Raw genomic sequence first — 16,594 nt, 5'->3', positions numbered from 1 at the left:
AGTAAACAACTATTTTTTTCTTCTTTTTGTTTTTTTATTAACTTATCTTTTCTTTTTCTTGCTTTTTTAACAATGTCTTTACTTTTTACTTTGTTTATTTATATTACTTTTGTGAAAAAGGGACCCTCCGTGCAAAAGTGTCTTTGTGCAAAAATATTTTCGTGCAAAAATATGTCCTTTCGTGCATATTTGCCCTACGTGCGAAAATGTCTTCGTGTAAATTTGACCCATTTCCGAACAAACTATATTCTGTACATTTTATTTTTTCTCAACTAAGTTTACAACAGCAAGACTTATAAAACTCAAACTGTTAAATTATGGTTCACAGTAACCACTTTTGTGTACGTAATATTGTAAGATTAGATTTTATTTAGTACGTTAGTTTTATTAATGAATACTCTACTTTAGGAGTTTTTGTACTCTCTCTTTAAACCGATGTTTCTAACTGATAAATGTGTATGCTGTAGATTGTATAACGTAGATTAAGCAAACGTTAAAAGAACATTTAGTGATAGAAAACATTTAACATATAGTTAAATTTTTGCATGTTATGGATTAGACATAATTATTTATAAAACGTGTTTAAACTCCATCAAAAAATGAACAAAAAGTAAAACTCAAATTAGCAGTAATATAATACTTACTGAAGTGTTCTAAATAAAAAATGTGCTAGTAATAAATTAAAATAGATTAACTTCTTAAATATTGTTTTGTATAGAACAAAACAAAATTATTAACATTTTGTGATACACTTGTATACAACACAGGGGTCGACAGCCTTAGATAAATATCGGGTCATAAGTTTTAAAAAGCAAGTGTTCCGCGGTCGACACTTAAAATAAATTAAAAAAGGCCTAAATTTAAACTGGTTTACCTCAAATTTTGTTATATTTTTGTTGTTTAAAGAAAAGATGGTTTTCGTTGAAAAAAGTTTACCGACCACTGATATAACATTTAAGTATATATTTTACTTAAAAAAAAATAGCAAAATTTTTTTTTCATATAGATCGACAAAATAGTTTGTTAACATAGTAAAGCTTTATTTTATACTACTATTGAGGTTTGTTAACGCTTATGCTTTACTAAGTTTCGTTGCTATACACTAAATTATATGTTGCAGGCTTAAGGACACAACTAGCATTGCGTAACTTATAAACTTTAATCAAGAAAAGCAAAAGAACCAATATTTAAGATTTTTATAAAAAAAGTTTAAAACAATTAAGTTATGTAATTGTATACTGTGTTGATGGTCAAAAGGCGTTAAGTTTTTATTTTTTATCTTCTACTTTTAAAGCCGACTTTTATTAAGAAGTACACATTAAACTAGAAAGCAAGACATTAATTTAGTAATAACTTTTTAATAGTTAGTTTGTATGTTTGCGAACTTTCTAAAATTAATAAAGTAAATAATTTTGTTGTGGATTAAATTCATTTTAAATGAGGGTATCTCTGTTTCGTTAGTAAAACAACCGTATTTAGCTGTAATATATCCTTTTATTACCTAGTGCAATATTTTCTAAACTAACTAAATAACTTCTTGCTCAACACGTGATCTTAAAAGCAAATTTAAATAATTTTTAAATAAGTACGTATTCTAATCTTATATGTGAAAAACTAATCCTTTTAGATTTAAATTTTAAAGTAATTTTTATTTGATAACGATAACTCAAAGAATTTTCTGATTTCAAAGCTTCTTTAAAAAACTATTACGCTTCACTTGCTAGCCTAGTTCCATAGATTTTTACCTTTTACTTTTTAAGATTTAATTAAGTGTACTTATGTTTGATCTAAATATGTTTTACAAAAAATTATTTTTCTTATTTTAAAGCAGTATAAATTTATCAATGTTTTTGATTGTATCGTCGAAGTCTGTGAGTTAGAAAATATCATACCATTCGACTAAGTGTGCTTGATTTGTACAACTTATCAGTAAAAATAAATAATAACCATAAAAAATACTAAAATAAGTTCAAAGTTTTTTTAACACATTTATTGAAAACCACAATATAGCGAAGCATATTACAAATAGCAAAAAATAAATTTATTGGTCAACTGATTACGGTTATGTTTTTTTACTTACACAACAATAATAAAAAGTCGTATTTCACTCGTATGTATTGGTCAGCTAATAACTTGATTTTTGAACTTAACTAAAAAACAACCAAGCCGTAAGAAATTTTAGCTTACCAGCTTGAAACTATAACAAAACTTAACTACGTAAGGAATGAAAACAAAAAAATGTACAGGCAGTCTTAAGTTTAATTTTTGATAAGACAAAAATACTATATTCTCCGTACATTGGAACTAACTCCAAATTTTTTTTCAAGTAGAAAACAGTTAAATTGTTGATATAATTTTTAAAAACTGGCTATAGTTGGTTAATTTATTTCACAGTATTAATAAAACGTATGAAAACATTGTCATGAGTTTTAAACTAAATTAGCATTTACTAAAAACCTAACAGCTATAACAAGCTTTAATTCCAGAGTAAAACAATTAGTGCCTAAAAACGATACGTAAATTTTCTCAAAAAATTAAAGTTAAATTTAAAGGCGAATATAACTTTTATCATCAATAAATTGTGCAAATCATTTAAATTTTTTGCAAAATTTCAGTTAGCTTTGATTAGTGAAATATAAAAGTTAAGAATCTAACAATCTATTTATAAGTTTATTAAAACTTAAACTTTTTTATAAGGATCAGTCAACAACAAAATAGAATAAACAAAACGGATAAATTTGCTTGTACAGCACTTAAATTTCAAAGTGGTCAGAAAATACGAAAAAATTATAGAAAAAAGAGAACAAGAAACACCGCAGTAATTTAGGCCCACAAAGTCATAAAACAGCAACTTAGACTGCTTGAAAACGAAGCAGTACTCGAAACTTTAACGCTAGTTGAAAACGTTAAATTGAAAGCAATAAACTTTTTTAAAATTAATAGTTGGTGAAAAAAGCGAAATTTGTTTTACAGGTGCTTCTAAAGTCGTAAAAACAACTAACTTAAACTCAAAAACATTTTCAACTAGTTGGTGAAAACGGATCTAATTGTACAAAGATAAATCAAGAGCTGTCTCAAAAAAACATCAAGCTTCGCGAGCAGTCGGCATAAAACCGTTTCTGCTTTGAAAAATTGATCTGAAAAGTTTAGCACATATCCCCGAAAAATTGTACAATTTTGCAGATAAAAGCTTGTACATTTTTCAGAAAAAAAAAACTTTCTAGAAGAAGTTTCTACAATTCTTGAAGAAAAGTTTGGACAATTTCTAATGGAAATATTTGTACAGTTCCAATAAAAAAGTTTGTACATTTGTCTAGAAGAGTTTGTACATGGAGATTTCTTACATATTCATACTTTCAAGCTACTGTTGTGTTTGAACAGTTCCATCCGCTGGATGTCGTTAACAAGCTTCTGGTGCTCCAAAATCAGCGCTCTGAGCTCGTTCCTCTTCGCTTCCGCTTGCAGCTGGAAAAATTAGTTTAGTTTTGAAAAATATTTAATAACAGCTAGAGATGAAATTTTGAAATAGTTTATAAACTTTGCATGTAATTCATTGAAGTAAAAACACTTTATGTAATGTATATATAACTGTACATTGTGCTTGCAGGAATGACAGAAAAAAGCAAATTGCTAGTCAAAACATGTAAACAAATAAAGATATTTAAAATATTGATTTTAAATAATTAAATTCTTGCTGTACGGTTTGATTAAGTGTATTCTTTGTATGATGTAGCCTTATAGAAATTTATCATAAATAAAAAACAATTCAAACATAAAAGAGTAAAAAAATATTCTTTGGATGTACACTTGCATGGCGTGTGAGTGATTTAAAGTATTTGTATTTGTACAAATACTTTACAACGTACAAAGTAATTTGCGTTCTAAGTGCTTTGTGCTCAATTTTATTTCTTTTTTTTTTGGTGTGAAGATAAGCAAGCTGTACCAATAGTTGTTAAATAGTTTAATAGTTTCTAATAAATAAAAACATCAATCCTAAAACATGGTACTAAAATTTTTATTCAAAATATTTATTTTGAAGTTACATTTACTAAATTTTTTTTTTTGTTTGAATGCAACTTAAATGGTAAGTTCTTTATTTTACTAAACTAAAAGTTTTCTTTTTTGCTTAACAACTTAAATCTTAAAGAAGTATGCAATATCAAAAAAAAGTGTTTAAAGTGTTCATTTTGGTTTAAGTTCTGAATTTTTTTTGTCGTTATTTTCACAAACTAAAAAAACGCCGAACGATTTTCAATCTCTTCAAGTATGTTGCCTGCTTGAATGTAGGTTGTTTACAATTAGATGACCAAATAAATTGAACAAATAAACGCTTTCTATTAATTTTGAGTTTAAAAACCACTTAAGTTGTACAACTTTCACTGCAAATAATGAAGGTAATATTCTAAGCAACGTTTTTTGTTTATCATTGTATGTTTAATTCGTATAAGATTATGAAATTAAAACATATTTTCACTCTGTCTGAATCATGAGCTGTAGTAAAACAAGTTTTCTTAATAAAAACCTTTAGTAATTTTAAATACAAGAGCATGGATCAAACAACATTAAACTCATTTAATTATGTTTCTATATAATCAAGTATTAAAAGGTGTTCAGGTAGTAAGCTTGTAACTATTTACAGATAAAATATAAACTAATAAAAATTTATTTTAAAATGATCCACTTAGGTCTAAGTTATTAAACTGATAACTTTTTTTTTTATCTTTGTTTTAATCTTCAACGTTTTGTTTGTTGCTTTCTTATTATAATCTCTATAACGGGAAAATTTTCGACCAATGCGTATTCAGTTTTCCGCATGTCTATTGAAAAATCAATCACTGAGCTATTTATTTGCGCAAATAATCGGAATTTTTCTAGCGAATTAAATAGCAGTCTTTGTGTAAAAACATGTTTTTTTTTAAAACACACGTAAATTCAACCAATGAAAATCGAGGAAAATTCTATTCAAAGCCTAAGATTAGTCATCAATTTTTTTGTTTTCCAGAATTTTGTATTAATGTATTTTTTTAGTTCTTATTTATTTTGTATCGTTATCACCCGTGTGAAAAAATTTATTTAGTTTTTTCTAAATAAAACCTAAAATGAGTCACAAGCGCTACAATTTTTTCAATTTTTCAGCTTTATATTTTTTTATTCCATGCTGTTTTTTATTTTCATGAATCGCTTTCTGTAAACAAATGTTAGCTTAAACGTTCTTTTAAAACAACGAAATGTTAAATTTACACAGAATAACTATTGATAATTAAATTGTTTAAAAAAATTAAAGATCAACATTTGAAGTACGGAACAAGAAAGATGAGCTTTTATTACTTATAAACTTAAGACGTATATGTTTTGTATATGCAAAAATGTTGTTTGTTTGACTTAAAAAAAAAAGTAATTGCTAACTAACTCTGTTTTACTTATAAACTTTTTCTTGGGAGCAAAGGTTATAAAGGCAATAATGGTTTTTAAGGAAAAAATCGAATAAATACATAAAGTTATAGCTGCTACAAAATTTATTTCATTTTATTACCATAAAATCATCGTGAATAAGCTTTTTAAAAGGTTAACAGCTAGTAAAACACCGCAAGGATATTAAGTTTGTAAAAAATATTCTTTAATGCCTTTTTTATGGTTTAGTAAACACAACTTTAAGTACAATAAAACGTTTTAAAAGTCACTTTAAAAGGCATCACAACAAAATAGCTTAATATTTAACATTATACGTTATTTTTTTTAAATAGTTTACAAAACTTGTTGGCAAAAACAACGAGTTGAAGCATTTTTCATCCAAAAACCTTTTAAACAAAAAAAAAGTTTTATAAACAAATTCAATTTTTATTGCTTCAGAATCGTCACTTTAGCTGCTAAGACGAGCGAAGTTGGGTGTGAAAGTTAAATTTCAACTTAATTTCAGATAACAACAACAATGACTCGGGAAATTTACTAACAAATCACTTAGTGCCAAATTCAACCGACTTTTTCGATTCGTCGAACACGCTGTTTAAATGCCACGCGTTATTTTTGTTTAGAAACAAAAAAGAGCACTTTTGTTGCGAATCTCAACAAAATACCCTTTTAAAAAAGTTTAAGCGCGTTTAAAAGAGTTTTTAGTGTGCGAAAGTTAGTTTAAACAGTTGGAAAAGCGCAAGTTGGTGCCTAAAATTAATGTAATTTCGAAGTCAAAAATATTGCAATACACAAAGAAAATTTGCTCTGTAAATACAAAAGAGAGAGATGTATATTTTCACCAGTCACTGTTTGCCGTGAGTTGTGACGTCACAATCTGTTTGAAGTGTGACGTCAAAATTGTAACCAGTGCCAGGTGCGAGCAAACAAACCGAGCTCTAACAGCGCTGAAGCTTCGTATCCGGGTTGAAGGGAATTTTTCAGAGTTTTAACCAATCAGAGCTGAGCTTTGTTTTCGAAAACCGCTCGTTCGGCTTGATGCAAAACAAATTTAGTTTTATTTTTTTTTGTTTTATTTATTACTTATTTTCAGAACGCTGTTAATGTTTTTTGTTTTAGTAAAAACTTAACTTTGCCTAAAATGCTGAACTAATTTGAATTTTTAACAAAATTTAGATTGTCAAAGTTGTTTAGATTACATTACTATTTTTTTTTTCAAAGCGCAATACTTAGAAAAAAATAGTTTTGTACTTTAACTTTAAACTCTTTGTATTTAAGAAAAATATATGCTGATCTTTAGTTTACATTTTTATTTTATTAAACTCTTTCAACACTAGATGCCAGTTATTGAAATTGCATTACTTTTATAAAACTCTAAAATATTTGCTTTCATATTACCTAACACATTTTAAACACATATTTTTTTAAACTTTCTATTAGAAATATTTTCCATTTGTTTTACTTTATTCTAACAACATTGTTTTAAAAAAGTACAAAAGTACAGAAATTGCTTAACAGTTTTTTATAACAAATAAGCGAAAGCTAAAAACTTAAAACAATTAAAACCAAGTTAAACTCATTTTTAATTCTTATAAACGTGTTTCAATGTCCTTTTAAACCAATATTTTTGACATTTTTTTCTTTGAGTTTAGTAAAAATTTCCTTACATTACATTACGCGCAAACCACCCAAATTAACATATCCTAAAAGTAGCATTTCGGCCCTAAGTGCTCTTAAAATATGCGTTTCGTAATCCAGAGTGCGTCGGTTGCGAGAAAGCACCAGCTAATTCCAACCATTAAAACAAATCCGTCTAAATCTAATTACAATATTTTCGGTTACGCCCGCGAGTCGGCAAAATTAATTCCCTGCGTCTGTTTGTTTTTCCATAATAAAATATATATTTGTGCTTGTGTGCACACAATGCTGGTATTGATTTCGAATAAAAAACGAATTTAGCAGAGTCTACTGCGTTGTTTAAAAATATTACTTATGCTGTGTTTGCTGGCTTCAAAGCTGAAGCTATTTGGAGTTCGTTGACCTTTTATTGGGTTCATGTTTGTTTTAAACATTCTATTTTTATTCAGTCTGCTAAATTTTTGCTTTTGAAAGTACACGAACTAGTTACTTGTGAGTTAGCGAAAAAAACTCCTACCGAACAACGCTAGGATGTTTTTTTTAGAAACAAACTCTAACCAATAGTTGTTGATATTTTCAAATTTTTGAAACTTTAAAATAAATTTCAAAATTAAAAAGGACTCGTAGTTCACCAAATGTTGTTTTATGATTCATGTATAAGGCATGGTAATGTTTAGAACTTTATAAATAACTAAGTTTTTACCTTTAAACTATTAAGTTACTTAAAACTTTTTTTTTGTATGACTTCAATTATTCATGACTCATTTTTATTTTTGCTTTTACCTGGTTTTGTATAAGTAATACACGAACTAAAAGTTATAAAAAAAAAATTTGTGTAACAACTATATTAGCTTAAGTATTATAATGTATTTATCTAAAATTCTTTTTTCCCAGAGTTTATTTACAAATTTAAAAAAAATTAAAGTCAAAAATTACACAGAAGTCTTGTTTTTTTTGTTAATATATTGCACCTGCTTTTACTGTTTTCTAACTGAATGCATTCGTTTAAATTCGGTTCTTTGACATGTTAAGATTGACATAATAGCTACTGCACTCGAATTATTTTAATTTCCAATGTTTGCAAACTTGATAAGGGAGTATTCTAGCTTTTTTTCCAAAAAATCTTGCCTGTCACTCTAATAAGGCTAGAGCTTAAATAAATTAACATTAAAATAATACGACGTTTCACAGTTAAAACAGGTACATTAACGGTACTTATTTTCATTATTCTACAAAATACATACAAGCTTCAAAATCGCTAATATTTGCGCATTTTTTGTAAGATTACAGCCAGTCACAGTCAAGTAAAGCTCTAGTAGAATCAATACAATGGCACAGGAAGTAGACTGATTCATTGGCAACTTAAAATTTGTTTTTGAAGCAAAATCAAGTTGAAACGAGCCAACGAAAAAAAAACAGCAGTTTAAACGCTTTGTTGCTGGAAAAGACGCATTTATTAAGTATTATTTCTTGGCAATAGATATAATTTTCGTGATACGTTTTGAAATGCGCCTTAAATGATACTGCGCAGTATAAAGTTTTTATAAAATTTTTAAAACAAACTGTTGTTTTTTATAAACAAAGAACTGAAGTATTATTTTCAAATCAAATCACTTGTTTTCGCACGGCGTTTTCCCTGCAAATAAAACTGTTTGTTTTTGTAAACTCTGTTATCTAAGCGCTATTTATCAAAGTTTGAAAACAAACAGCGTTTTTGCTCGGCTATAAGTTGGCGTGTAACTCAGTTTTATAAGATAAAAACATAACAAAAAGCTGTAATTAGATAGAAAAATAAATTTAAAGGTTTGAATATACCCAAAAGCTATTAATGTAAATTTACAGACAAATACAACTGTAACAACTATAAGCTCCAAATCGCGTTGATTTATACAGAAAAAAAAATCATCAATATAATTTTCTCCTAAAAGGGGTATTACCTAAGTAGCATTCAAAGCGTAAATACCACTACTTAGTAATCTAACAACTAATGACTAGGTTTTTCATAGTAGACTAACACCAGGTGCATATTTAACAATATGTAGTGTTGATAGATATTTACTTTCTTATTAGATGAACTTACTTCTTAGTACTTAAGCTGTAAAGTAAAGCGGTCAGAGTGGAGGCAAATATTTTATTTTTAGTTTTTTGATAGTTGAGACAGAAAATAAATGATTAATACACTTAAATATGAATAACTTTGTTGCATACAAAATCCAAGTATAAACACACTATGCTAACGGATGCACTTGCGTTTCAAATTTTGTTAATAAGTACAAAAAAATTATATTCTGACGCAGAATCACTATTATTTGCTAGTTTTGTTATTAATCGTTAAACTTTTACATACCAACATTCAACTCAAGACGACAGTTTGTGTTACTTAATTCCTACGTTTATGAGTGAATGCGAAAAGTCACAAACTGAAAAACTCAGTTCGACCAAGTACGAAACCGCAGGATTTAACATTTAAAAACTGAAACTCGATTGCATTCAACTCTGCAACAACAGGCTACGCACGTAAATGAAAGTTGTTAGGTAACAAAAGCGGATCATAAAACAAGCCTCGAGAATGAATTAAAATAAAGCTTTAAAAGCGGTTTTGTTGTTGACTACCGTTTTATTGCTTGGCAAACAGGATTACACAACTAAATTAATTCGAGATTATATTGAAGCTGTGTTTATCTTCGAATGAATATTTGATAAGGATGTCGTAAACATTTTAGAATTCTTAAAAATATTATAAGGGTTACTTGAAATGCATTGAAGATAAAATTTACTTAAAGTTTAGCTTCGAACACATACTTGATAAGGATATTGTAAACGATTAAGACTTTTTTAGTATGAGATTACTTGTAATGTATTTGAGTGCTTGCACCCTTTTAAAATTCGAACATAAGACGGTAAATTGGTAATTGATTGTTTTTTTTTATAGATGTACTCTACATGACAAAAATTATCTTAAAACGTAACGTCTTATAAATTCGTTTAAATGTAATTTAAAAAAAAGTATAAAGTTTATAAAATCAGAGACTGATAAGAAAAAGTTCAAAAAAACACAGCTTTGGAATAAACTTTAACAATGTAAGAATGTAAATCATTATTTTTCTTTGTGAAAGTTCAAATCATAAAACTTTAGGGGAGGAAAAGAAAACAAAGATACTTCCGTAATAAAGTTTTAAATAAACTTTAAAAAACGAGTTTTCAAAACTTCCTTAAGTATAAGTAATGTTAACGTAAAGTGTTTATTTGTATATTTATAATACTCAGAATTTAATAGATAATATGTTTAAAATTCAAATTCCGTATTACATTACTTATAGCTTTAATTTATATTTTCACCTATACTCAGTACGGTTTTGTATTAAAAACAATGTGTATGTATTAAGCAAAAATAAATACTTGAAACGATTCATACACTACTCAGCTATTTGTTTTGTTTTATTTTTTAACTTAATTCTTATTAGGCTCGTAAATACCTAGAAACTAAATAGAAAAATTTACATTTTTGTTTATTCAAAACATATATATAAATATCAATAAAGAAAACAATATTTCTATAATAAACGTTCCAGCATAATTTTTTGCTTCGTTTAAACACTTTTTTATTTATTAAAACATTCAACAAATCTCACCTCCACCTGGGCGGCTATCGTGTCAAGCATTTTGTGGCTGCTCTTGGTCAGCGTTGAGTTGCCTGCAAAATATTGTGACGTCACGAATGAATGACAAAGTTGAACAGTCGTTCAACGCAATTTAAAGTATTAACGAATTTTTTTTTGGGTTGGTATTTTTTATGAATTTTTTTATTTAGTTCCGAAAAATAAAAAAAAAAACTGTTTTTCAAATGTATAAGTTTGACTATGCAATATGTTTAAAAATATTTTCCATGAAAAATTCACTTTAGTAGTAAGTTTAAAAATTGATTTTATCTTAGTATATAGGATGCTTAAAGTACAGTATGAAGTCAAGAAAAACAAATATATATTTATGAACGAACAATTTTTAATTTTTTAAAAGTTGTGTTCATCGTAAAACATCATCCCACACGACTTCGGCTTAATTTTGTTTATTTCCAGGAATTATTGCAAACGCAAGTGTCATGTTTGTGGGACAAACAAGCTAAATTGAGCTAACAAAGGCGTCGTTATATTAAGTGCCTGCTGTCACTAATCGAACTTTAACTTTGTTTACATCTCTGTTTGTTAAAAACTTAAACTTTTGTTTGTTATTCTTATTAGAAGTACGTCGCAGACGTGTGGTTGAAATTAAATTAAATTTTTGGAAAAATAAACATAAATGAGTTTAGTTTGAACATTAATTTTAAAGCGCAGAGTTAAGTTTCGCCTGCACTGTAAGAATATCTTAAAACTTCACACGAATTGTTAAGAACCACAGTTTTCATAAATTAACTTCAAGCTCAGTTTTTAAGATGTCTTGTATGTTGTACCAAGTTTCGTTCAACATAAGATGTTCTCAAAACACAACAATCAACGCACAATAATGCGCAATATGCAAGTATACATACATATATATGTACATATATATATATATAAGTACAATATAGTCGAACACAATAGGAATGTTGACATTTAGCAGCACAGTTCTGACGTCATAAGCAAACACCAGTCACTTGTATTGTTTTGTATTGAATATTATTTTCGCGTTTTGTATTTTATTGCTAAACTGAAAGCTGTTTTTTTTTCGTTGTTGTGTATTTAACTAGTGTTTATACAAATAAAACATTGTTCTTGAAATCTTTAAACTGTTTAAAAGTTCAACTTTGTATTTAATAAAATAACCACAGAACCAAACGCGTTTAGTTATACACCATCACAGTTTGAATATTCCATTAACTTTTAAACAGATTCAAACGGAGCTTTAACATTTGGTGGAGGTATATACGCGGCCATAAATAATTAATATTTTCCAGCTACCCAGATGATTGAAAAGTTAAACCGGTTAATAGGCGAATGTTAAATTTCCTGACTAATTGTTAATTGAGGTCTGAACTTGAACTTTGAATATAAATACTTTAGCTCATCTCTTACTAATGTTCGAACTTTTAAGGATTTAAAATTTCCGTCATTAACTTCCTTTAAAGTTTTTTATTTTGTAGGGGCTTTTTATAAAGTTTTTTTTTAACGTTTTTACACTAGAAATATATCTTTTAAAACTACGTGGTGTTTTTTTACTTGGCAAAAATGTTGTTTACAAACTCTATGTTCCCTAATTTTTGTGCGTAACATTTTATCCTAACATATGTCGAAAACAGTTGTTTTTGTGGTAAAAATAGTTTAATCTAAATGTTTGCTTTCAGTAGTTTTAGTTACAATACTAAACTAAATGTTTTGTACTGTATCTTTTTTATGGTAATAAACTTACTTTAATCGGTAAAATTGTTGTTGTTATTTTTATTTTAGTGCAACTTTAAGAAAAAAAACTTGGTTTTTCCTATTTTAAAACTAATAATATTCAAGAGTTTAGTTCCAAATTTCAACCATTCAATTTTACAACTGATAATTATACGGAAATTGAGTTATATATTTAAAAGATATTTTGATTAATTAAACTTTTAAACGAACTTCTATTTTATTTCAAATTCTAAATAAAATTAAAAAAATCTTTTTCAAGTGTTATTAATTTGAACTAACAATATTGATGTAAATAGTTATTTAGTAAAAAGGTTTAATCTAATTAATACTTTATAAAATATTATTGAATTTTCTACACTACCAACTATCATAATAAAATTAAAAAATGTCATTGTTTAGAGTCTTTTTTATTATTCTGATATCATAAAAAGCGTTAGTATTTACAACTAAAAATGTATATCGGTCTAAATTAGAAAAAAGTTTCAACTTTTTAAGCATCTTGTTGCAGTTAAACTAGCAGAACATTATTTTTCACAAAACAATTACTAACAAACATCGATGTCCGCCGGCATCATCTGCCCGTCGTCCCTCACCACGATGCATTCGATCGTCTCCGCCCTCCTCAGCAGCCCCCTCCTCCTGCCACCGCTCTTTGTGACGTCACTGTGCAACGTTGGCAACCTGCCCTCACTCCCTGACATCTCCCGCTTCATTTTGGGGAGTTTTACCTGCTGCGGGATCGGCAGAGGGGGGTTGCCCTGCTCCTGGCTCGCCGACGAGGGGCGTTGTTCCGTTGAGGCGGAGTCGAGGTTTCCGTCGAAGCTGCTTCCTTTTACTAGCATTTTTGTTTGTGATTTATGTTGTGGATTTATTAATCTGAAAAATCGTGTTTTTATTTTGCTTTCATTTTGTTTGTTTGTTTCTAGTATGTTCTAAAAAAATAATTCAAAAAACCGTGTGTGTTTGCAAAATTAAAAACCTTAATTTGCAGTTTCTTACTCTTTTTTTCATTAAATATATTTTTTCAATACTTAAACTCTTAGTGTTATTATGTTTTAAAGATTTGAGTTCTTAAAAAAAAGAGCTGAAGCATTTACAAAAAGCATTCACAGCTGTAAAGCAATTCTTTAGAAGCTTTAAAAGCTGCAAATCAGCCCTCAATCAAAACTCAATATATTCAACTTGAAAAGCTTATATCAACTGCTTCATGTTTAGAGCTTAAATCAAACAGCTTGCGAATGAGACTTCAATGGCCTCGATTGCGACCTTTATATCAATACATTGACTCTCTCTCACTCTTCGATTGACGTCAATCGCGCGTCACTTTCCCGCCTTTTTTTATTCTCTCGCTTTTTAAGACTTCTCTCAAATTTGAAGATTGATATTCAAACTGCTTTTAAGTCGTAGCCTTATCTTCGCACGTACACGGAATTGTTGAAAAAAAAAACTGCTTTGTTTACAACATTTAAAAGCCTGATGCGATATTTTGAATGTATCTTAAGTTTCATGTGATCACTTTCGACTATGTGAAATAAAAACTACTGAAATAAGTGGAAGTTGTTTAAAACTAAGATTAAAACACAAAACGCTTTTATCACGAGCAAATTATATTTAACAACACTTTTATATAGAGTTTGTTTAGTTGGTTTACCTTAACTTTTAATAAGTTTTTTTGAACTCCATTGGATTTTAACAAAGTGAAAAGGGTTTGAAGCGACTTGTGTGAAGAAACTAGTGTAATATAGTTTAAAATAGTACTTTTACTCCGATATCTTAATCACAATAGTTAAACTAAAAATTTTCTTTGAAATATAATACCAGAGTTTTTAGATAAGGCTCATATGTGTACTTATATCAGTAGTGAAGAAGCACAAACCGAACCTAAATGTTGTTTTTTTCAATAGTATTCTGTTGTTTATCTTCTTTTTTTTAATAAAAAATTTCAAAACTTGCACCATTTTGTTCTGTACCCAAAACAAACTTAAATTAAAACTCAAAAAAACATTTCATATGTTTTTTGCTTCTACACTTGTAAATAAAATCTTCAAAAGTTAAAAGTTTAGATTGGAAATAATTTAATTCAAAGAAGCTTTATATTTATATCAACAAACATAAACTTTAAAGTCAGTAGTTTGATGCGTAACTATTTTAATGTTTAGCACATTTAGAAATTAGCGTTTGAAAATTTATTTTGCATGTGAATAAATACAAAAGTATGTATTCGATGGTCGAAATCACAAAAAGTCCTAAACAACAAACAATAATCAACCGCGCTGTTGAAAACAGTAGTAAACAGAAGTGCAAGTATTTATAATCTGACGTCATTTATTCAATGAATAAAAAATAAATTTATTCATTTAAATTCCAAAATAACCTACCTATTTGTGATGCTCTTTCAAAGACAAAAATGCGTGCGACAAACAATTTAAATAGTAATAAGAATTAAAACATACAGTTGTTTTTTATTATGCGAGCATGAAAAATGAAATAAAAGTTCAGGCAAGGCGGCTGTATTTATATTAACAGCCTATTGATTGTGTAACAAGAATTTACATGCAATTTATTTTTCACATAAAAATAGGCACACCAGACAGTTTGAATTTATGAATCTTGTTTGATCTTTTGAAACTGTAAAAAATAATTAAAGCGTTTCGTAAGCTTTTTCAACGGTTTTAGATATAAACATTAAAATAATGATGAGTTCTTTCGCTTTGAAAACATGTTATGTAAGCAAAATTTTGAATAAATTAAAACTGTGTGAAGTTGTTGTAAGTTCAAAAAAGAATTCGATTTTTAATTTAAATAAACGTTTTTTTTTGTAACAGTAAAATTTTCAGTTGGTCATCTTATTTCTGATTATTAACTTAGACTCAACAAAATTCCAAACTAATTTTAATAGAATAAGCTAACACCTAGTAAAGTGTTTTTTTCATACATCTAATTAAGCTTTATAACAAATAAAAACTTATTTACAGTGAAGTTTTGAAAAGGCTTACATACATTAGTGGAGTCAATTACAAATAAAATCAAAGCTTTTTATTTTTCGACAAAATGTAATTAGACACTTCCACACTTCACAGTCATGACGTTGATTTTATTGAAGTTTTTTAAGCACCAGCTAACTAGATCATGCTTTGTTTTTAACAAGTATTTTAAGACCTGCTAATTAACAAGTCATGACGCTTTTGAAAGCTTTTGTTGACGTTATGTCGATTTAGTGTATCGTCAAAAGCTGTAACGATAAATTTTGTTTGGCAAAAAGTCTAGCTCCTTTATTATCGTACTAACTGACTTTAATTGTTATGATAGGAGACTAATCGACGAGAAATAATCAACTTTAACCAACTCAAGTTTATTTATGTTGACAGCTTTTCAAAATGAAATAATAAAATTCATATGGAGAATAACAAAGATGCCAAAAACAAAACAACTACACCAACTTGCCATTACAAAACAGTTTAAAACTAGAACTAAAAAATAAAATAAAGATAACACTAGTGTAAGATTATTTTTCTAGTACTGACCCAGGGAAAGTTGTAACAACTGATATTTGAATTAATTTTACTTCAAAACAGATCAAAACAAGGAAACAAACTTTTCTGCATAAGTACTTTCAAGTTTAATATACGTACAACGTTTTTAAAATATACTAAAAAACAGAACACAGTTTTCTTTCTTTGTTAGTTTTTGCTATGTGAGCTTTTCATTTAAATGTTAGAACGTTTCATATACTAGTTACAGACTTGTGTAGGCTCATTAATATAAATTGACATACGTTTTATAAATTGCTAAGATAGATTAAAAAAAAAAACAAACAAACAGTGTTTATTTTCTAACTGTTTATTTAGAAACAATGTTTTTTATATAAACTAAAGACGATTGTTTTTTTTTTGTGATTTTTTTTTGTACAAATTTAATTTTTTTTGGCTATTTAATTTGGACAAATTTTCCTTTAGTCTACTTTAAAAGCTATATTTAGAATTTACTTATGCTATGTAAAAATCAGCTTTAGACTTTATATTTCCATTAACTAGTTAAACTAATTTGCCTAATGTAATACCTACTAAATGAAAATTTACCCAAGTAGTATTAAAAAAATCCTTAAAATCTAAATATTTGTTTTTAAAACACATATCAATTCCAACAAAAAGCTTTTAACGTAAATATTTAATGAA

General features: G+C 27.6%; 1 protein-coding gene across 1 annotated transcript; it reads right to left on the bottom strand.

The window, feature by feature from the left end:
• Window positions 1-2,444: 2,444 nt before the first annotated feature.
• Window positions 2,445-13,261, bottom strand: LOC145834913 (uncharacterized). The gene is made up of 3 exons (XM_082942445.1): window positions 12,970-13,261; window positions 10,680-10,741; window positions 2,445-3,465 (listed from the first exon to the last, which is right to left on the bottom strand). The coding sequence occupies exons 1-3, from the start codon at window positions 13,259-13,261 to the stop codon at window positions 3,349-3,351; spliced, it is 471 nt and encodes a 156-aa protein (XP_082798571.1). The 3' UTR covers window positions 2,445-3,348.
• Between the last annotated feature and the right edge of the window lie 3,333 nt (window positions 13,262-16,594).

Source organism: Thalia democratica, chromosome 4 (assembly GCF_965202585.1).
Source record: "Thalia democratica chromosome 4, ktThaDemo2.hap1.1, whole genome shotgun sequence".
NCBI classification, from domain to species: Eukaryota; Metazoa; Chordata; class Thaliacea; order Salpida; family Salpidae; genus Thalia; species Thalia democratica.
Note: the sequence above shows the minus strand (reverse complement) of the source record. Positions and strands in the feature narration are given on the sequence as shown.

Coding starts and splice junctions, on each gene's coding strand:
- LOC145834913 (XM_082942445.1), bottom strand. CDS start 13,261: ATGCTAGTAAAAGGAAGCAGCTTCGACGGAAACCTCGACTCCGCCTCA. Junction 10,742..12,969: donor GCCGGCGGACATCGATGTTT/GTTAGTAATTGT, acceptor AATATTTTGCAG/GCAACTCAACGCTGACCAAG. Junction 3,466..10,679: donor CGATAGCCGCCCAGGTGGAG/GTGAGATTTGTT, acceptor TAATTTTTCCAG/CTGCAAGCGGAAGCGAAGAG.